The following is a 21,510-nucleotide window of genomic DNA, read 5'->3' on the forward strand; positions in this document are numbered from 1 at the left end:
AAGTCAATTTGAGCTCTGGAGGTGGAGTTTTCGGCTCAGATACAGTCTTGGATGGCTGTTCTTTTTTGTGAGAACTTTTTTTGTGCTCTGTAGAAGATTCATGAGAGGACTTCTAGGCACATTTAGTGTAAAGCTCCTTATCTGAGTGTGAGGAATCCCTCTCCCTTTTGAGGGAATTTTTTTGAAGAAGTAGACTGCTCGGTTTCAGATCAGACTTGGTTTTCATCTTTTGGAGAGAAATGAGAAGACGTCCGTCACCGTCTTTGAGAGTCTTTTTTGAAACGGTGCAACATATTTTGCAGTCTGACGCTTTATGGGATGGGTACAAACAATAAATGCATTCTTTGTGAGGGTCTACTACATAGAATCTATTCTTCAAGCAAGTGGCACACTCTCTGAAGAGAGTCTTTTTTTTACTTCTCTGACATAGTTAAGACAGATTTATTGTAAAATTAACAAATATAAAAGACTGGAATATATATATCTGTCTAAGAGTATATATCAAATTAAATTACTTTGCTGAAGAATGAAGTTCGGAAAGACAAAATCTGAGCAGAGCTCAAAGGAGAACCCCTAGCACAACGTGCGGTAGAAAATCTGAGGTACGGAGTGTCTCTCAGGAGTGTTCTAGAGCGTGATTCATGTTGATTGGTTAAGGCAAAACTTTGGTCTCTTTCTTAATAATAACTAAACTAAGAGGCCTATCATGGTAGTACTATATTAAAGGTACCGGGAACTTCCGTCATGATGACGGGGAATGATTCAAGCATGTGAATCTATGAAAGTTACAATACTGGAGTAAACATGTACTACTCGTGTACCAAATGTATAAGCAGAAACAGTAAAGCAACATTGTCAAAATGGAGGCGTGAATAAGTAAACTGACAACTAGTTAACTAATTAAATGAGACATAAGGAAAGGTTACTTCAAGTATAAATTTAGTTTGACAACAGAAGAGGCAGCCTCTCCTGCAGGAGTTGTTCATACCTTAGCTATCTTTGTAACATACCTGAAAGCTGCTCAGTGCGACGTAAACTTGGCTGCACCCATCATAAGGGCAGTGAAACATCTCCAGCATACCATCAGCATCTACAGGACGGCCTCGCTTGCTTCGCCTCCTACAACACAAAGAGCACAACATAAAAACAGCAAGTCACGTCAGTAAATATTTGCAATCAGTGAATGCATGCAAACAGCACAGGAAGTTTACAGTGCTAGCAAACGAGTTCTGTAATGATACAACTGAGCCACTAAGGGAACTTTTAAAAGCTAGAAATAAAGACAATAACTATTAGGTGCACATGTATTTAAAACCTTACTTTTACTTATGGTGAATATTTCAATCTGCACTAGCAACCTTCCAAGCCTCTTCCTCTTCCAAGCCCATGTCCTCAGATAAGGGTTTCATTCTCATAGTTACATTTTTTGTAACACTGCCTTTGCTAAGATTTTCTAACCTCAAAACAATTGCTTACGGGGTTTTAAATAATTACAAATAAATGCACTTCATAGAGACACTACAAACATATATAATTTCCAGACTTTCTTTACTAGCAGGTCGCAACATTTTACAGTGCTCCCCTTTGCCCTCAAATGATCCCATATGCAAAGAAAATCATACACTCTACTCCCCTACCACATTTACTCTTAGGGCTGGACATGTACATGAAAACCGCGCCATGAGGCCACTCTCCCCATGGACAAACCCTCAACCAAAAATAAGCTCTGTACCAAAGCACTCAAATGGCACATAACTGGCAAACCAGTGCTAGGTCAAAACTATTTAATATAACATGACATAGAGCTACTCTGTTGCCCCCAAGGCTAGGATCCTTCCAATACCAGTTTCAACTGTCAGGAACAGATGCACAAATTCACAAATTCCACATTAATAATTCACTTAGTATCTAAGAATGTGTGCCCACCTCCTTTCACAGAACATTTGGTAGCCCCGTTGGCATTAGGGTACAGCTGTATTCAAATATGCATTAAAGTAAAACAGACATTTAGAGTCTAAAACAGTTTTGATTCCTACAAATTGGGAAGAGAACAGTTTTTGGAGCACACAGAAATAGCAAGTTCATTTAACACAATTGGAAGGGGGATACTGAAACTGAATTTTCTATTCTCTTCATGTAAATAAACATCCTCTCGACCAACTCCATGTTGAAGAAGTGATCCCAAAGAAGATGATATATCACACCCCCTCCACCGCCCTTTAACCTCGAAATAAACATCAAACATACTTTTCAGGCTCCTTGGGGACTTCGTACAGGATGGCAGAGTTGTCTGTGGTCTTTAACGTTTCATGCACCAGATCCTGCTCTGAAGCCTCATGCCCAGAATCGAGCTCTGGCTCCAGGTCTGCCTTTTGATCCAATCGTGGCTTTCCTACTCGTTCCACTTCATCATCTGTCTCTTTGGTTAGCACACACAGTGCATTATGCTCTACATATGCAACAAAAAAATATCACAAGCATCAATGTGTATCCCCTTAATCTCCATCCAACGTTTTTTGAATGACTAATCATTGAACATGATACAGCTGTAAATGACAGACTGAACTTGGAAGAGTCATTACATGCAGGAGCATCTGTTGAACTGGTCACTGTGTCCTTTCTAAGTCTTTTAATTTTGGGGCTGCTTAATCTAGGTGCCACTCTTTCACCAACAATTTTATTTACGGAGCTACCGTTTAACTTTCATACTTTGAAGCAGTACAGTGATAAATTAAAGGAAAGACTAGGTCTCTTAATCCAAAATTGCAACACGCGGCAAAGCAGCAATCAGCATTGAAAACAAAAAAAGAAATTATGGGTATCTGGTTGTAAGAAACTGGATTATTATTTGGGGTGAATAACTATCCATCTCAAGAAATAATCCCAACTCGTCAGGGTGAATCCTCAAAGTCTCTAAATTAACATGAGTTCAACCCGTTGCTAGCTATGGCATAAAGCAGACACGTTTATCTTAGGCCACTGTGTCAAGTATTTATTCAGTACCAAAACAGTCAGTCAAAATACAAAGCAATACACATCCCAACACGAATTACAAAAATAGGAGGAAGATTTGATAACCAAAATGACAAAAATCCAATAAGGGAACCAGTTTTATGATTTTTTAAAGTTTTAATTAAAAATAGAGTAAAAAAACACAAAGCGCCAATGATAATCAATGGTCGTGGTAGAATGAGACATAAGCACGTTTTAAGGCCAACCGCAATAGAGCAAAGGCAGATACACCAACATGGATCATCCTGGTCAAACATTTTACAATCTCGCCAGTCTTTTAAGTCACAATCAGCCACAGGGGTACACTTTTAAGGCCCGAAGACCTTAGGGGAGGGCACTTAGAGACAACCTGGGTATAAGGGAAAGGCCAATAGCAAAGTCCAGTTGCCACTAGTCAGCTGGGCACATTATGAAAAAGGTCTCCATCATCCTATGCTAGCCCTGTAGCAACACACAAGGTCAGCCAACCGACCCTTAGAACATATTTATTTGGCCTTGGAACAAGGAAAAGCAGGCCCAGTTCATCCTGTCTCCTCTCAAGTCCCAGAAAGCAGGTCTGGTCCTCTTCTGTTCTGCCAGTGGGGTTCTGTGCAGGATGCATGGTGATCTCACATTTATGCCTAGCACTAGCTAGTGGCTGGTGCTGACTTCCTAAACAATGCGGCAAAAGTTCCCAAATCATCAAATCATGACCTTCCTATTTTGCTTTACTGTAGACAAGCCGAAAATGCAATGTTTCATGGCAAATCCAAGAAGGTGAAAGTCTTTGGCCTCCATAAATGTGGATGCTGGGGGGGGGGGAGGGGGGGGGTGTAGGGAGTGTACTAGGGTAGTTGTAGTGTCTTCCCATATCGAACACTAAAAAGCAGTTTTACACTGTACCCACAATAAACCTAGAGACAGAAGTCTGGTTGGATAAAAGCAGGGTCCTTTAGCAACCAGACAGGGGACCCACAAGAATTGTCTTGGCGTCCTGTTGTCTCCATTTCAAACCCCCCCCCCCCCCCCCAAATGATACATGTGGCTCAACATACCTGTCAAGAAGGATTTGAAACTGTGCTATCAATATGAGTCCCACAGTACCCACCCTGCATATTCTGGTGAGCTCAGAGGAGTCATCTCTGCCTATTTAGGAAGGCCTATTGTTTGCTCCTCGGAGGCGTTTCACATCTACTCAGGGCTTGAGCACAGGCTGAGAGCTGGCAGAGGCTTAAGCTAATTACCCTTCTGGCAGTTCAGGCAGGTAAAAGGTAACCTTTTAAAGTATCTTTAATTAATATTTATAAGAAATCCGACTTCACCCTTGCTTTGATTTTTTTAATAACTATTAAAAACAATTTTAAAATTCATTTTCAACTAGTCTTTTTCTCACATTAGCAGCATTAGTATTTTAGTCAGTGCTCATGTTTTCTACACAGAATAGCTACGCCTGCACAGTGAAAATAGCTTTTTTAGTTTTTTTCACTGTAGGGCCATTGTTTAATTATTTTATTACATGCCCCACATATAAATACCATGCACCCTACCATGAACCTAACAAGGCTTACATAGGGGTACCTACTAATATTTAAAAGGGAGGATTTTACCTGTCAAAAAGGTTTATTTCAACAGGTTGCATTGCAGTTTTGACACTGCAGAAGTCAGTCTACACAGGGTAGGGCCGAAGTCATGTTTGCACTGCCACTGTAGTTAGTGGCTGGCAAAACAGGTGCTGCAGTCAACAAGTAGCATTTTACTACATGATTTGGATGTACTTTTCACACAATATACTAGGGACTTATAGACAAGTTTAATATGCCAGTCAGTAATACACACAATTAACCATATTTAAAGGGGGGAGCACAGGCACTTTACTACTGGTTAAAAGGTGAAAACTCCAGTCTGACTACGAGAAAAAGACAGCTTTCTACACTGGTGCTCTGCCATTCCCTGAACAGGATTTTATTTCCGATCCACCCTATAACAGTAGTAAGTTTTACTCAGGTCAATACACATGTAAACAAAAAAAAGGAAAAACTTGGATGTGCTTGATACAAAAGAAATCCTGTCAGAAACTAAAGATAAACCTCGGCACTCAATTTAGTTCAATTTTAAGTTGTGCAAAACAATTTTTTTATTATGTTCAACAAGTATACATCACACATTACTTTTCGTTCAGTGTACTAAACATATCATTCAAATACATTGAGATGCTATATTTGAAAACAAACAATATATATTTCAAAGTTGGTAAGCTTGGTATAATGATCTTTTCACTTCAGCGATGGGCCAGCAGCCGACACATGTTTCGTTTCCAATGAAACTTTTTCAAGGCTTAGCAAAGTAATCTGCGAGCTCTTAAGATGTATTGTTCTTTTTACAATTTCAGTCTTCTGGCAACAGTGTGTACTCTCTTTCAAAGAGGATTAGTATCTCCATATTGAGAGTAATTCCCCATAATCACAAATAGGCATTAAAAATGAAGAAATTCTGACAGCAGCACTTGGGCTTTGATATGCCCCTGTTCTTTTCAAGTTGTTACGTATTATCGATCCTTCCTGGAAAAACAGTAATTCTAAAATCCTGTTCAAATAATTTGATGTTATGCTTTTGGAGTCTTTTTTTATTTTTTATTATTTTTATTGGCATTTGTAAAGTTACAAACTTCCACAAAAACAAACAGCAGCACATTGCTTGGTAACCACATAATCAGTTGTGTGTAGGTGTTGTCGTCATAGGCACATCTTATATATGTTCAGACCCACATACAGTACGTAGTGTTATACACACGGTTTAGCTTCCATAGCAACAAGTGGCAACTTGGAACAGTAGGTCAGGCAGTTACCCAACATTGCGATACAACAGAGGAGTTATCATTTCTTAATGACCATATTTGGGATCATCAGTATCTAGTGTGTTTAACCAGTTGACAAACGGGTCCCAAATGTCACTGGGCCGGGCTCTCCAGCTGAGTCTTGCATTGAGTAACGCTCTATATTCAAACCTTCGTTGTCGGCGGGAGGGTCGCCCTCCAATGCAGAGCCACCTGGCGCTTGGCTATGAGTAAGAGCATAGCCGTTATCTTCCTCATTTTCGGCATTTCATCGGAGATAGCCCCCAACACCACCACCATCGGAGTGCAGGGCAGCTCCTGTCCAATTATGTTGTGTATGTGGTGTAGTGTCTGCAGCCAGAAGTTGGCTATGGGGCGGCACTGTCACACTACGTGTAGGAATGTTGCCTGCGCAGCTCCACATCGCCAGCAGCAGTCGCTGGGCCGCAGCCCCATGCGGTGCAGCTGTACCGGGGTCTGATATAAGGGGTGGATGCACTTGAAGTGGATCAGTCTAAGATGGTAGTTAGGGGATCGCATTTCTAATTGACCGCAGAGAAGCTTCCACTGGTCATCTGTGACTCCCATCCCCATGTCTTCATCCCACGCCGCACGGGCCCCCGGGACAGTGAATGGGTAATCACGTTGCGTAATATTGTATAAGCGAGGGATTAGCTTGCGGCCGTGTTCCACCTCAAGAACATTCTCGAGTGCTGGTAATTGGGGGGGCTCAGAAACGTGACAAATTTGCCTCTGCATGCAGCGCGCAGTTGATAATATAGCAACATGTCCACTGCCGATGGGTCTGCTGGGTCGCACATTTGCTGCAGTATTAGGAAGGTGTCGCCGGGGAAGAGGTCCCTGCCCACCCGCAGCCAATGCGTCATCGCCCGTTCCCGTGCCCCGCGGTCTTGGAGTGGGGGAATCTGTGGGTTGATTGCCAGCGGCATAGAAGGAGCATAAAGCACCTCCAATTTCGCTCGTTTGCGCAGGCCCGTCCATGCCCATCGCATCATTTCAACAGTGTGTACTTCATTGCGTGGTCGCTTATACGGCTGATATACAGCAGTGGCAAGTGGAAGCGGCGCTGCTCTATCTAGTTCAATGGAAACATGCGGCTGAAAGGGCGTGGGGTGTGCCCAGTGATGTAGTAACTGCGCCTGCGTGCTGTAAGCGTAAAGAGCAAAATCAGGAGCTGCAAGCCCACCCTGAGCCTGTGGTAGGGTGAGTACCTCCCAGGATATCCTCGGGTGTCGCCACGCCCACGCCAATTCAATCATTAGGGATCGCAGTGTTTTAAAAAAGTGTGAGGTGAGTGGGATAGGAACGTTCACAAATGGGTACGATAGTTTGGGCAGTATTATCATTTTGGCCACCGCTATTCGTCCAATCAGAGACAATGGAAGCGCCTTCCAGCAGCGCACCCTCTCTGTGATCCAGTCCACCGCTCTACCATAGTTTGCCATCCATAGTTCATTAATATATTTACTTATCCATATTCCCAAATAGCGTGTTGGCCCTGTCGCCCAGGCAATATAGTAGTCCGTTTCAAAGTGCTGGGTCCCGGTCGTCAGGGGGATTATGACTGATTTATTCCTATTTATCCTTACCCCAGAAAGTTCCCCATAGCGCACCAATTCCCTCGTCATAGGTGCCAGATTCTCTTTGGGGTCCACCATATACAAAATAATGTCGTCCGTGTAGAGTGATACAGTGAGACCTCTGGTGGTAAACCCTATAATACGGTGTGTGTGATACTGTCTAATTCGGGCTGCAAGTGGTTCAGTAGCTATGGCGAAGAGAGGCGGCGACAGGGGACAGCCCTGTCTAGTGCCTCTCTTGATGGCGATGGGGTCTGATATCAAGCCGTTCACCTTAAGGCGTGCCGTGGGCAAAGAATAGAGCAGTTTTATCTGTTGGATAAAAACAGGGCTAAGGCCTATTCGCTGGAGCAGTGGAAAAAGAAACACCCATTCCAAAGAATAGAACGCCTTAATGGCGTCCAGGAGCACCGCTGTAGCCGAGACATGTGGTGCGAGGTAGTGCATTAAAGTTGTGCCCTTCATCAGGTGACGAGTTAGTTTTAGGTTCGAGTCGTACTGCAAAAAACAACATTCCATAACTTCCCTCCCAACCCACCCCGCACCCACACCAACCCCCCAATCACGTTGTGCATCCCTTATAGAACAACTCACTACACAGTGAATCCCTTGAAACACGGGGCAACAGGGAATCATCCCATAGGGGCATGGGGTTGCCTGCATACTGCCCTGTCCAATAAGAACAGGGTGGCTGAGCATACTTAGTTAACTCTGGCTCAAGGATTCATGTTATGAACAATTAGGTTGCAAGGGAAGTGGACAAATTGGGGCGGAAACTAACATATATAGGTGGTTGCAAGTATCACAACAGTCCCGCAACCTGGGTGCATGTCCCCCCGACGTCATTATCACTTAGCTGGTTGCTGGAGAAAGGCGAGGACGCTCGGTCTCAGCTACGTTGTCTCTTGGCATTTTGCTTGGCATATTTCAAAGCGGCACTGGCTTCGGTGAATATCAGGGGTTTACCCCCCGTGTGCACTCTAAGCTTTGCAGGGTACATCATTGCGTACTTTGTGCCCGTCTGTTGGAGCAGTTTTATGGCAGGAATTAAGTCTCTGCGTGAAGTTTGAACGGCCTGAGGGAAATCAGGGTAGAGCGCAATTCTGTTCCCCTGGTATTGGATTTCTCCTTTCTCCCTGGCCACCAACAAAACGGTATATCTGTCTATATAGTTTAGCAAACGGGCCAGGATTGGTCTCAGCGCGGCCCCCGGGGGGGATGGGGGGCAGAGTGCGGTGAGCTCGTTCCACAAGAAACATTGGGGATAGTTCCTCCGCACATATTTATTTCAGCATTTCCTCCACAAATCACTCCATGTTGGTTATGTTCGTGGACTCTGGAATGCAAGTTACGCTTACGTTATTTCGTCTAGACTCGCTTATAGATCTTCGTTGCGCACCTTGATGACCTCCAGCACCTTGTTTATTCGTAGCAGGCATCCTTGTGTCTCCTCTTGACGATCCTCTGAGTCCAATACCCTAGTTTCCAGTGTGTCAAGCCGGGTTTCATGTTGGTCTACTTTCTGGGAAACCTGGTCCATTCTCTGCACCAATGAGTCCAGTTTGGTATCTATTGCTCATAGGCTGCCTCTCACCTCCTGCATCACGGCTCTAATGTCGTCATCGTGTTCCGTATCCAGCTGCGTTTCTGGCACCAACATTATTTGTATGGATTCGGGGTCCTGGAGACGAGTGTTACGTTGCTCGAAGGAGATCTTGGCCTGCTTGTTGTCCGCTTTCCCCATGGTGGATCTCCAGCGGCGTCGTGACACCCCTTGCGCAGAGACAGCAAAACTAAGCCCCGAGATCGCCGCCAGGGGACACGGAGAGACAACAAAGCTGTGTGCGATACAGGATCCAACGCTGCTCCAAATTACACGTGCCTGCCTGTGCAGCGGATGGAGCAGGGCGTCAGCTATACTAAAGGTGCGTCCATCGCGTAAGAGCCCTCCCACTGGGGAAAGGTGTGCAGTACGGGAAGGCGTCACTAATCCCACCGCATCGGCCTCAGGCCGTCCCCCCAGGGCAGCGCCATGATGATTCTGCTGCGCATATTGTTCTCGTGGACGCAGAGGGCGCCGAGGCCCAGCAAGTGGGGGAGGGGGGAAGGCCGCGTCCCAGCTCCCAATCCAGACCAGCCAATATCCCGCTCAACGAGGATGGTGGGCCGCGCCCGGCTTCATCAGGCAGGTTACTTTTCCCCACTATCGTTGTTCCCCGCTTACCCCGTATTCACAGCCGGCGGGATGTGCACCGTCACGCGGCACCGCCTGTGTACGGCGCTGCAGCCGTGCTGATGCAGTTGGGGAGCAGTCCGTCTCCTGGCTCAGCAAGGGGCTCGCCAGCGCAGTCTCACTCGTGCCTGTTGTCCCGCGCCGCTCCCGTGCCCCGCTACTCACAGAAATCACCGCAGGGGAGAGGACGTAACTCGGCCCATGGTCTCTAGTCAGGCTGCGTTGTCTGTGCGCTCAGCCCCGGGCCCCTCCGACCGGCCGAGGCAGCGCCCATTTCACCCTCACATGGTCCCGGAGCTCCGCTGCCCAGGGGGAAGGTCTGCCAATGTCGGGAGTCTCGCCACAGCGCCCAGCAGTATCGCCCAGATCGCGGCGCTCTACACAGTACGCCTGCCCGTAACCGGCCGCAATCTTGCCATGCCGGTCCTGCGCCCAACGGTGCAACAGCGTGGATCTGAGCACGGCAATTTGAGCAGCAGGGGACACACCAGAAGATGGCTGGGTGTGTGCCCTTGGATCAGCGGCCAGAGAGCGGATATCTGTCGGACGATGTGCTCGGCTGGCAGAGCCACTCGACTAAGCGGCCATCTTGCTGCTCGGCTACGCCCCTTGCTTTTGGAGTCTTGATTGCTAAAAAAAACATTCCATTGACCATCGGGAGTTCCTTGCATGCTGCTCAATGCCCCCATGGGCTCACAAACCTAATTTTCTACTGCTGACATCCGTTCAGTGCAAAATGGTAGCCTTTGACAGTAAGACAGCAGAATAGTGGATCTGCCCCTACCTCTGGCATGGTCGGACCATTGCCTTGAGAGGGATGCACTCCAACTTGATGCTTGGGTGCGGCATAGCACTCACGAGTTAGCTTCTGTGACCACACGTACTCCCAAGAAAGCCAGACCTTTGGCACCCTGGTTTAAAGAGCTGCTGAGAATGAGCAAAAGCGCCTGTAAACGCTTAGAAAGAAAATGGCGAAAAAACTTTAGTTCTGATGCTAAACAGGAGTATAAACTGGCCTTGAAGTCCCATTATACAAAAGTCCGCAATGTTAAAAAAATCTATCTGAAAGATAAAATTAAATCATCTGGCAATGAAGAAAAAGGAGATCATTAAAATCATAAAAGCCTTCTCTGCCCAGTCATCCGTTGCCAGGGTCTCCCTCTTTCTCCTGAATGGACAAACCAACTAGTGACTTCCTTTCACGAAAAAATCGTGACTATTCAAGATTCCTTCTTGAGTGGTCTCTAGATGATCATGCAGACCGATTAGCCCCTGCTTAAGCCCAGGACTCCTATATCCCCGCACCTCAAGGCATTACACTGGCTACCAGTAAAACAAGCATTGGCATAGCCAATAGGTCTCGCCTTTGCGACCTTATAAGTGTTTAGCCATGCAACAGTTAATGTTGTTGCAGTAAGGATATTGTGCTGCATAACTAAACACTTATAAGGTCCCAAAGGCGAGACCTATTGGCTATGCCAATGCTTGTTTTAAGTTGTGCGAGTAAAATCCAGATGAGCCGCCCACGAACAGAAAATAAATAAAAAAGCAGCCAAGAAGGTGAGCTGCACTAAATGCAAGAGGCCACGATCTAGGCTTTACAACTGGACCGATATCCGGACTCACCATGAGGCGGATACAACGTCTTTGAGTTCAACCGACTGCTCTTTATTATAAAATACTGTGCCATAAAATGTGGTCACAGAGTAGCACGAGGCCAGACAGAAAATACCATTAACAGGCAGAATGAAAGAACACAGTGCCATACCGCAGAAACTGCGTCCTAAGCCCTCTAGGGGCATACAGGGCAGGGCATCAAGTGCTGGATACCGGCCAAAACCCTCACAATAACAGACTCCAGCAACAGCCTCCGGAGACCATGGTACCGGCTCTTCCCGCCATAATTGAGTTCTTTGCTGTATGATGAAAAGTGGAATCAATTAGTCATGCCCTTAAAACGAGAAATGCGCGAAACACAAATGAATTACATTACGAGCATATATGTGTTCCAGGCACTTGCAAGGCTGCCAGGAGACTCCGTGATAAGATACGAGAGCAGAACGACAGAGCTGCTTAACAGGAGAGCGAGCCCTTCTTAAAGTGGTCAATGACTGCATTATGTAGGACAGCGAGAATAGGACGAGGGGTCACACTGATCTCTAGAGGGGGCGGGGAAACGTCAGGCGCACCCACCAGCTTTATGTTTATTCTAATGTGGCGTTTAATGTTTATAGTTCACTAGCTGCACGGTGCCTGCTGACGTAAATAAGCAGGAGGATTTTCTTAGGTGCCACTCAGTCTGAAATATATATTATTGGCCAAAAGCAAAGAAATAATACAAAAAAACATGTAATTTACAAGGATAAATCCAATGCTTGTTGAAGATTCCGACTCTTGCTTACTTTCATCAGCGACAGAAGCCACGTACACATCAAGTCACGAAAGCGAGCACACACGAACCATGTTCCTAAAAGGGAAGAGGGAGATGCGAGCAGAGCATATGGTGTGCACTTTCGCGGCCGCTTTGATGTTCTCAGTGGCCGCGCGGCTCACTAAGAACATCAAAGCGGCCGCGAAAGTGATCACGCAGGCGTGCGCGCGCCCGGCGCACATGCACTGTAGCTAGAGTCCTGAAAAGCCACTAGTTTGCACTTCCAAATCCCGCTTACTAAAACTCTCGCCAGAGCAGCGCTAAAGTGCTGGCTCAGGTGAGACCTAAAAAAGGATTACGTTTAAAGCTTTGGTGCTATTTTTCAAGGCCCTACATGGGAGTGGCGCGGGGTATCTCAGAAGGAGAGTAACACATTATGCGCCACCAAGAACCTTGAGGTCATCCACGTTGGGCCTGGCTTCCATTCCCAGATTACATCGGGCGGCAGTTCTTTTAGGTTCCAGGGAGCTCAAGCCTGGAACCTTCTTCCGATGACTCTCAGAACTGTGACCGACCTAGCCGTTTTTAAGAAACTGCTCAAAACCTGGTTATTCCGCAACTGACCTAGCCATCTTTCTTTTAGAAGCGGCTTAAAACCTGGTTTCCCGCATCCAGGGGCGTTAGCAAGGTAGATGGAGTCTATTTTAGCACCGGGACACTCTTGCTAAGTAGCTGTGCGCTCTATAAATGCATTTATTCATTCAATAGTGTAAGGTCAAATTGGGCCGTCTGACACATCTTCTCAGTTTTCTCAAAGAACTAAGGGGCATATGACCGCATAGTGAGAGAGACCTGTGGTTCATGCAGCTGGTGAGAGCGAATATTGGCCCAAGAAAACCAGCGACTTTGGTGTAGAGAAACACTTGAAAGGAATATTGCACATTCTTGATCGAATGCAGAGAGAGCATAGTCACAGGCGGAGGTCCTCAAAAGTTTCATTACTTGAATAGGCCACCTAGGTGCTTCCTCTGTACACTTCTGCTCTGCAAGAATGCTTCTGAAATCAGGAGACTGGGGCTAAATAGATCCTAGGGGCTAGTCCTCTTCCGCGCATCTGGACATTAGGCCTCACACTTTATTAGTGTCCGATCTGTTCATGACCTTGTTGTTTCCCGTTTACATTATAAAAGGAATATGTTGTGGTAGGTTGGGGACATTTGGCAGTTACGCCAGGATTCACTAAATCACTTTGATGGGTGGACTGTTTCAAGAGCAGCTATATGTTTTACAAACTCAAGGTTGACAAAGTAGCCTGTTTGGCCAACTTTCAGCTGCTGCACTGTTTGAGGAGAACAGACATTTTATGGAAAAGGTCATCAAATTGTGAGGTGTGCCCCCCCCCCCCCCCCCCCGGGGTCCGTGGCTGTATTCCCAGGGGGTTGCAAATCCCTCTGCATTTGCTTGCTAATGAAGATAGTCTGGAAGTGTCACTGGCATGATGAGTATTCTTTTTTTTATAACAAAAAGTGCCAGAAAGTCTCAGGGAACGGGCATAGAAGATAGCCTGCTGTAGGTATCATTGCTGCTGCAGCTGTGGAGTTACGCCTGTTTTACTATCCTGCCTGTTGGGACGGAAAAGTCCTCTACAAGGTAATAAATGCACACCCCTGCACTGAGTGCACAATTGTAATGACCTCTGGATCCTTAATGCAGATTTTTGCTGTCATAGGCGAACACAGATCATGTGTGTGCGCGCGATGACGCAGGACTGTCTCAGAGACTGCGTTTTTGTTGGATATGAACACACAGAGGCACCCAAAGCACTACCGTCTTTGCCAGGAGTTAAGATGTACGAGCGTGCTTGAGGCAGCATATCGTGTTGTGATCAGTAGGACTGAACAGGTCCTTTTAACCTGTGGCAATGGAGAGGGGCCTACAGGCTCATTCACTTTTTAAAGTTCTAATGCTAATTCAGGATACTCCACACCCTGCCAGTGCGGAAAAGACTTGTTTCGGGCCTAACAGCCCCAGAGGTACACATCGCTAATTTGAGCGTGATTGGCTTGAATACTATTGACTTTAAAAAAGGGTCGTAGTGGGCTCTTGAAGCTCGGACTCCTAGTAGGGCATACCCAGGATGTTACCAATAGTGAACAGAGATGAACTACAATCGTTAATGCGTGGAGAGAGTGGGACAGGGAACTGCCAAAGAAACACTAGAGCCCCCACCTCAAAAGAGGGCAGTGTAATTGTTTGTTAATTTCCTATTAACACTTTGATAGCAGTAGGAATAAAATACTTCTTTTTTTCATAAAAGTAACTGGCTAGACAATGATTTATTGCTGCTGCTGCTGCTGCACGCATGTTGAGGTGTGAGCCTGTGTTCACTAATCTGTATCCACCTACCCCGAGGGAGCCTTGGACTGCCTGGAGCATGCTATCTTGAGAGTCAAGAGCAGACGGGGTACTCAGCCTAGCTGCTCACAGTCCCTAGCATGTCGGGCCCGGGATATAAGGAGTAAAAGGCCTCAACCCCCACGGTAGGGCCCAGCAACCCCCTGCTTACCCATGGCCCCTATGAAAGGGGCTCCGATTCTTCCTTTCTTGCTTTAAGGGACCAGGGCATACCTGCTGTGCAAATGTTGCTTTAGGCCTCAAAGCAATGGCCCAAGAGAGGGGAAAATTGAAACAGAGGAGACATACTTTGGTTTTGGCATCAAGGAGATGGGAGTGAGAGGGATGGCAGAGACAGCCTGCTTCTCAAGGAAGTAGCTATCATTAGTGAAGCAGGTGCAGTGGCACTTTGGCCCAGGGATCTGAGGGGTCCTCTACATCTAAATTATGAAGGTCTAACTTTAAAGAACACGTTACTTACCTTCGTTAACGCCTTATCCGGTAGAGACTATCTAGCCGCAGATTCCCTACCTTAAAATTATCCCCAAGTGTCAGACTAGATCCCAAAATGTTTCTTGAGCAGTACCGCTGCACACCAGAAGGGACGTGCGCGGTGTCTAAATAGGCTCCAACTCAGCGTGCTGACGTCAGCTTCTTTTTGGCACTTTTTGCATCCGGAGCATGGAGCCATGAAAAACACTGACCACTGGGGTGGAAAACTAGGGCCCTGAAAGGTGAAATCCCTGACCCTAGAAATCTGTTCACAGAATGGGAAGGGTGGATGGGATGTTAAGGAATCTGAGGCTAGATAAACTCTCTACCAGTTAAAGCATGGTAAGTAACCTGTTCATCTGAGAGAGACTTCTAGTGGCAGATTTCTTACCTTAGAATAGATTCCCAAGCAACACCTCTCCAGAGTTGGGTCTGCGGAACGAATTCACACTAGAAAATTCTTCAGGACCAAAGGGGCAAAGTGTCCACCCCGACAGACCTGACTGTCCAGGCAGTAGTGTTTGGTGAACATGTGCAGAGACACACGTTGCTGCCTGACAGATGCCCAGGGCCGGAACTCAGTGCTAACGCAGTGGTTGCAGCCTTAGCTCTGGTGGAATGCGCACACAACCCTCAGGGGGTTGCTTCTTGGCCAATGTGTAGCAGTTTTTAATGTACTGCACGATCCATCGGGACATGGTTAGTTTCTGCACAACTCTCCCTTCTCGGCTATGACATACCCCTCGAAGAGTTGGTCGTCTCCCCGGAATTCTCTTTTGTGGTCAAGGTAGAACAACAGCGCTCATTTTTGGGTCCAGATGATGGAGTTGCTCCTCTTTCTTAGAGGGATGCGGTGGAGCTTACAAGGTAGCCAGGGCAGTGGACTGGCCTACATTAAAGGGAGTGACAACTTTCGGGAGAAAGGAAGCTCTAGTGCGAAGAACCAGCTGGTCTGGAAAGGTGGTTAGGTACGGAGGCTTAGATGACCAGACCTGGAACTCGCTGACCCTCTGGGCAGATGTTATCATCAAGAAGGAAGAAAGTCTTGATGGTAAGTAGCCTGAGAGGGCAGTTATGTAGAGGCTCAAAGAGAGCACACATCAGAAACTTAAGTACGAGATTGAGGCCCCACTGAGCCAGGATGAAGGTGGAAACAAATGCTGAAGAGCTTTTAAAAACCTATTTACAATAGGGGATTTGAAGAGGGATGGCTGATCAGGCAACAATGGGAAGGCTGAGATGACAGAAAGATAGTCCTTTAAGGTGCTCAAGGCAGAGCAAAAAGGAGGTTAACTTGCTTCTCTGCACACCATGTCAAATACTCGCCACAGCAGCATGTGTATACTGTCTTGGTGGATGGATGTCTGGCTGCCAAGATAACATTGCAGACTCTGGGTGGAAGGTCGAAAGCTGTCAACTGTCAATGCTCAATCTCCACGCAGGAAGGCTAACAGTTGTTCGGTTCGTGTGGCAAACCCTCCCCGGCTACTGCGACATATGATCCTTCCGAAGCGGCAGCCTGATCGGAGGACCAATGGCCATGCTCAATAGCTAGGTATATCAAACTGTCTGAGCCCAGTCTGGAGCCACAAGGATAACTTCGGCCCAGTTGTTACTGATCTTGAGAACTTTGGGCAGGACTGGTATGGGCAAAAAGGCAACAGGAGGCTGTAGTTCCAAAGGAGGTGAAAAGCGTCTCCGAGCAAAAGCTGACTTGGAAACTTCCGCAAGCACAACTGCTGATATTGCACGCTCTCTGTGGTGGCGGACAGATCTAACCAAGGCTTTTCCCACTGCTGAAAGAGAACTTGCACCACCTCCGGGTGGAGATGCCATTCATGATCGGCTAGGCATCTTCAGCTGAGTTTGCCCACCATGGCATTCAGAGAGCCCACCAGTTGTTGAACCGCCAGTGATATGCCCTGACGGTCCAGCCATGTACAGAGGCACAGGGACTCTTGACAAACGGTCCAGGACCCCACCCAGCCCAGTTTGTTGCAGTACCACATGGCGGTTGTGTCATCCGTTAACAACTGTACTAACCTTCCCTTGATAGAGGGTAGAAAGGCTTTCAATGGCAGCCTGATCCCCCGAAGTTCCAGTACATTGATGTGTAACCCAGATTCCACCAGGGAGCAGAGGCCTCTGATCTCCACCTCTCCCAGAAGGCGCCCCATCCCAGAAGTGAATCATCTGTCACCACTCTCAGATCTAGTTGAGGAAGAGGGGTCTGTCACTGACCCAGTTGTGCTTTGTTAACCACCACTGCACATCTTGTGCAGTTCCCTCCGATATCTGGACCATGTCAGAGCGAGTCCCCTGATGCTGCACCCACTGGAACTTCAGGTCCCACTGGGGTGCGCCCACCTTCAACAGCCAGTCCTCGAGATAGGGAAAGACTGGTATCCCTGATCTCCACAGATAAGCTGAAAACCACCGGCATCACCTTGGTGAATCACAGAGATGGGAGTGATAAGGCCAAAATGGAGCACAGCGAACTGAAAGTGCTTGTGGCCCACCATGAACCTCAGGTAACATCAGTGGGCAGGCAGGACGGGAATGTGGAAATATGCTTCCTGCAAGTACAACGCTACCATTCAGTCTCCTGGGTCCAGAGCACATAGGAATTGAACGAGCGTGAGCATTTTTAATTTCTCTTTTTTTGAGGAAGAAATTGAGAGGGCACAGGTCTAGAAAAGGACAAAGGCCTCTGTCCTTTTTGGGCACCAGAAAGTAGCGGGAATAACAACTACAAGCTACTTCTGGCATCAGTACCCTCTCTGTAGCTCCCTTGGCCAAGAGAGCAGCCACTTCCTGAAGGTGTAAGGAAAGATGGTCCTCCGTCAGCCTGTCGCAACTGGGCGGGATGAGTAGCCCTTTCGGACAATCTGGAGAACCCAGAAGTCTGATGTGATCGACTGGCCTGACCTCTGGTTGTCTGACCCAAGCGGTCTGGGGGCACCGCGTCCTTGGCCACACAGAGGCAAAGGGGTATGAGTGCAGTGGCGGCTGGTCAGATAAGGAAATGGCTGGAAGATTCTTCCGTGGCCACGAAAGGAGAGAAACGTGGACTGGGGATGGCGGGAGCGATGGGAATGCCCAAGGACCTGGCCGTAGCTCTGCTATCCTTGAAGCACTCCAGTGCTGAGTCCATCTTGTCTCAGAAGACAGGAACCTTTAAAGGGCATGTCCATAAGCGATGTTTTGACATCCCCTGAAAAGCCAGTCGATCTCAGCCAGGCATGGCGCCGTAAGGCCACCAACAAAGAAACCGTTCTGCCAAGCGAGTCGTCGTATCAAGTCCACACCTGATCGTTAACTTGATGCATCTCTCACTTCTGCTATAGCTTAGGAGAGTGAGGCCCATGACTCCTCCAGGACCGTGGGCAGCACCTGCGCAACTGAATCACACAGCGCATAGGAGTAAGGGCCCAGGAGGCACATGGTGTCTACAGATCGCAGTGACAGGCTGGTGGAAGAAAATATTTTTTTTCCCAAAGTGTCCAGCCTCTTGCATTCCCCATTCGGTGGACTGGTAGGGAATGCACAAGGGTTTACACAGGAATTGGCGGCTTGGACCATCTAGCTCTTAGGGGTAAGGTGTTGCATGATGAAATTGGGGTCCCCTGGGGCGGGGTAATGGCAGCGAGCAATTGCCCTATTTACACAAGCTCCTGTGCTGGGCTGGAACCAGACCCAAGCAGGAAGTCTATAAGGGCTTCATTAAAAGGGAGAAGTAGTTCCGAGGTGGTCACTTCCAGCTGAAGCACCTCTGTCAATACATTAGTCTTGACTGTCACTGAGGGCAGGCTGGAGTCCAGGTCCAGGACCACTGCCATCCTAATCACCACCATAGCCAAAGAAGCTTCTTCTGTATACAGGGTAGGAGGAGAGACCAGGCCAGTATATGGGGAGGTGTACAGTCCTCTGGTGTCTGCTAGTTCCTCACACTAGTCCATGTTGGAGTTTAGGGGCTGGTATTCCTCAGGGTCCAGTGGCATTTCCCAATCTTCCCCAAGTCCTAGCCCGTAGGAATAGGACTCAGGCTCTAGCCTAGAAGGCAAGGCTCCCATCGGCACAGGAGTCGGCATCGGGCAACGCCCCTCCAGCTCTTTGTTAGAGATGAGAATAGGGGTGGTGGCAACTGAAGCATCGACACCGGGCCCAGCGTCAAGGAAGGCCGAGGTAGTACAACTGGCGCCCGTCCAGATCCATCAGTAGATGCAAGGGGTCCAACCAGTGCAAAGGGAGAACCTTCCAGCGAGGAACCAGTAGGGGCCTCTCCTGACCCCGTGGGGCCCAAAGGCGTGCCAGCGGAGACGCGCCGTCCAGGGACCTCTCCTGACCCCGTGGGGCCCAAAGGCGTGCCAGCAGAGACGGGCCGTCCAAAAATAATGTGCATGGTATCATAAAATTTGCACAGTGGGGGGGGGGGATTGGGGGGGGGGCGATCCGGCTCCCGCAAATTTGGGGAGGAGCAGAGCCTGCCTAGACACAGGCTCAACCGCAGGGTCAGGCCTTGAGTGACGACACTCCACGTCGTTGGATGCCTTCGGCAGATGTGGTGAAGTTAAAGACCTAGTTGACTTCTTACTTTTCTTTTTCTTGGGGGATTTACCCGAACGCCCATACGACTTCAACTGTGATGAAGATAGAGGGTTCCGTGACAGATCCTTCTTGACTGGGATCAAGAGCTTCGTGTTGCATGGAACTTGAGGGACTGCACCCTCAATGCCTTGGGGTGCATGGCGCGGCAGTCAACACAGGTCTTTGCATCGTGGTCACACTCCAGGCACCAGAGGCAAAAAGGTTGCCGGTCTGTCACCGACATGTTGGTGACAGGCGCCGCAGGGTTTGACGCCAGAATTTTTTAATGGACATAACTGCCACGCCAGGAGAAAAAGTAAAACAAAAAAAATAAAATCGACAAAAAGTCCAAAAAATGGTCAGTCAAAGAATGACTGGGGGTAGTTCTCTTCAGATATGTGCTGACTGGCGCAACTAGAAGTTACATCAGCACGCTGGGTTGGCACCTATTTAGGCACCACGCATGTCACTTCCAGCGTGGATGATGCCACGTGGAGCCAAACAATGTCACCTACTGGCATGCAGGGGAACTGCTAAAGGCAAATTTTCAGATCCAGTCTGACGCCTGGGGATAATTCTTAGGTAAGGAATCTGGGGCTAGAAGTCTTTATCAGATAAAGGGACAAATTTGAACAGCCAAAATTGTAAAGGAACCTGGCTGCTGGGAGAAGATAGAGTGGTAACATTCTTCATATTATCATAATTGTATACCTTTCTGTGAGGAGCTCGTAAAAATGGTATAACGATTAAGAGGTAGATCCAGAAGCATCACCAGAAATCGGATTCAAACTAGCTTTTCACCAAGGTATCAATGTTCTCTCAAGATGTGGCACAAACAGCTGGTCCTCATCCCCCACAAAAGAAAAGCAAGTCTCATTTTTGCTCTGGTCTGGCTATACTCCTTCCCTTCTTTTTTGCAAGACCTTGGGGGATAACTGGGACTCAACAAACTGATAAGCATAACAGAACCTCCACCACCACACTACCAGCCATAACTACAGATAGGTACTGCGTGAACTATAGGTTCAAATAAGGAAGGACCAGACAAAGCAAAAAAACAGAGATCTTTAACTGCAAACTGTTCTTTTGAAGATAAAACAGCCATCACTGAGAAACGTAAAAACTTCTTGAGTCTCAACTAAATAAAGCCCCTATCTCCTGCCTCTCCTTTATATAGGATTGTCCCAAGATGGAAATCGCACCCTTTTCATAACTGGAGGGGGGGGGGGCTTGCAAGAAATCTCTCTGCCTCAACGAGCCCCTCACTGAGCCCCACAGGAAACTCTTTCTCAGATTCTACTGCTTCTCCAGTACTATTCAAATAAGTTAGATCCGATGGAAGACATTTCTTCATGGGAGCTGAAGCCAGTATTTATTTTGATACATAGGTTGCTAATGGTAAGGTGTAACTTAAACCACACACCTGATCACCTTCCATCATTGACATGGAGGGTAATGTCTAGTTAAGTCCCTAATTACCCTACTGAATTACAACCAGTCAACAAGCCTGATTCCCCTATGAGACAATCCCACATCTGAGGTTTCACAAACACCCAAGTCCACTCCTCTTGGTTACTCCTTCCATCTGAGAAATGCAGAGATGAAAACCCCCCCAAGTTAACATCTAGCAGGTGTGTGGGTTCAGAAGGTCCAAGACTCTCACTTCGCTGGCATCCAGATTTAACAGAGCATCATCTCTCCAGGTGCCTCATCCTCTGCATCGGATCCCACAAACTACGTATAGATGTGCTTCCTCACAATGTTTGGCCTCTGCATTGTAACAGTGACCAACAATCAGGCTTTAGTCTGCCTTAGTCAAGTTTGCCCTTCCACTCTGTTCCCCAGTGCCTAACTGCCTCCCATGCCAGACAAACATAAGTTGAGACAAAATCAAGGAACAAAACCATCTTCTTTAACTACCCACAGCCCCTTAGGATATTGGCGAAGGGAGAGAATGGCACCAGGGAAAAAAGAGGGGGAGATAAAATAAAATAAAAAAAGTCATGCA

The 21,510-nt window shown here is 47.4% G+C and overlaps 1 protein-coding gene across 7 annotated transcripts in view; it reads right to left on the minus strand.

The window, feature by feature from the left end:
* Positions 1–21,510, minus strand: part of ZNF653 (zinc finger protein 653) — a 480,092-nt gene that overhangs the window by 436,100 nt on the left and 22,482 nt on the right. For all 7 annotated transcript variants that reach the window (XR_014960481.1, XM_085600570.1, XM_085600569.1 and 4 more), the window contains exons 5-6: positions 2,248–2,449; positions 1,011–1,119 (exon numbers count right to left, since the gene is read on the minus strand). Coding sequence is in view for 6 of the 7 variants with exons in the window: in XM_085600570.1 (XP_085456696.1) it covers positions 1,011–1,119; positions 2,248–2,449 (311 nt within the window). In the remaining variant the exon portion in view is untranslated. The remainder of the gene's footprint in view (positions 1–1,010; positions 1,120–2,247; positions 2,450–21,510) is intronic.

Source organism: Triturus cristatus, chromosome 4_2 (genome assembly GCF_964204655.1).
Source record: "Triturus cristatus chromosome 4_2, aTriCri1.1, whole genome shotgun sequence".
NCBI lineage: Eukaryota > Metazoa > Chordata > Amphibia > Caudata > Salamandridae > Triturus > Triturus cristatus.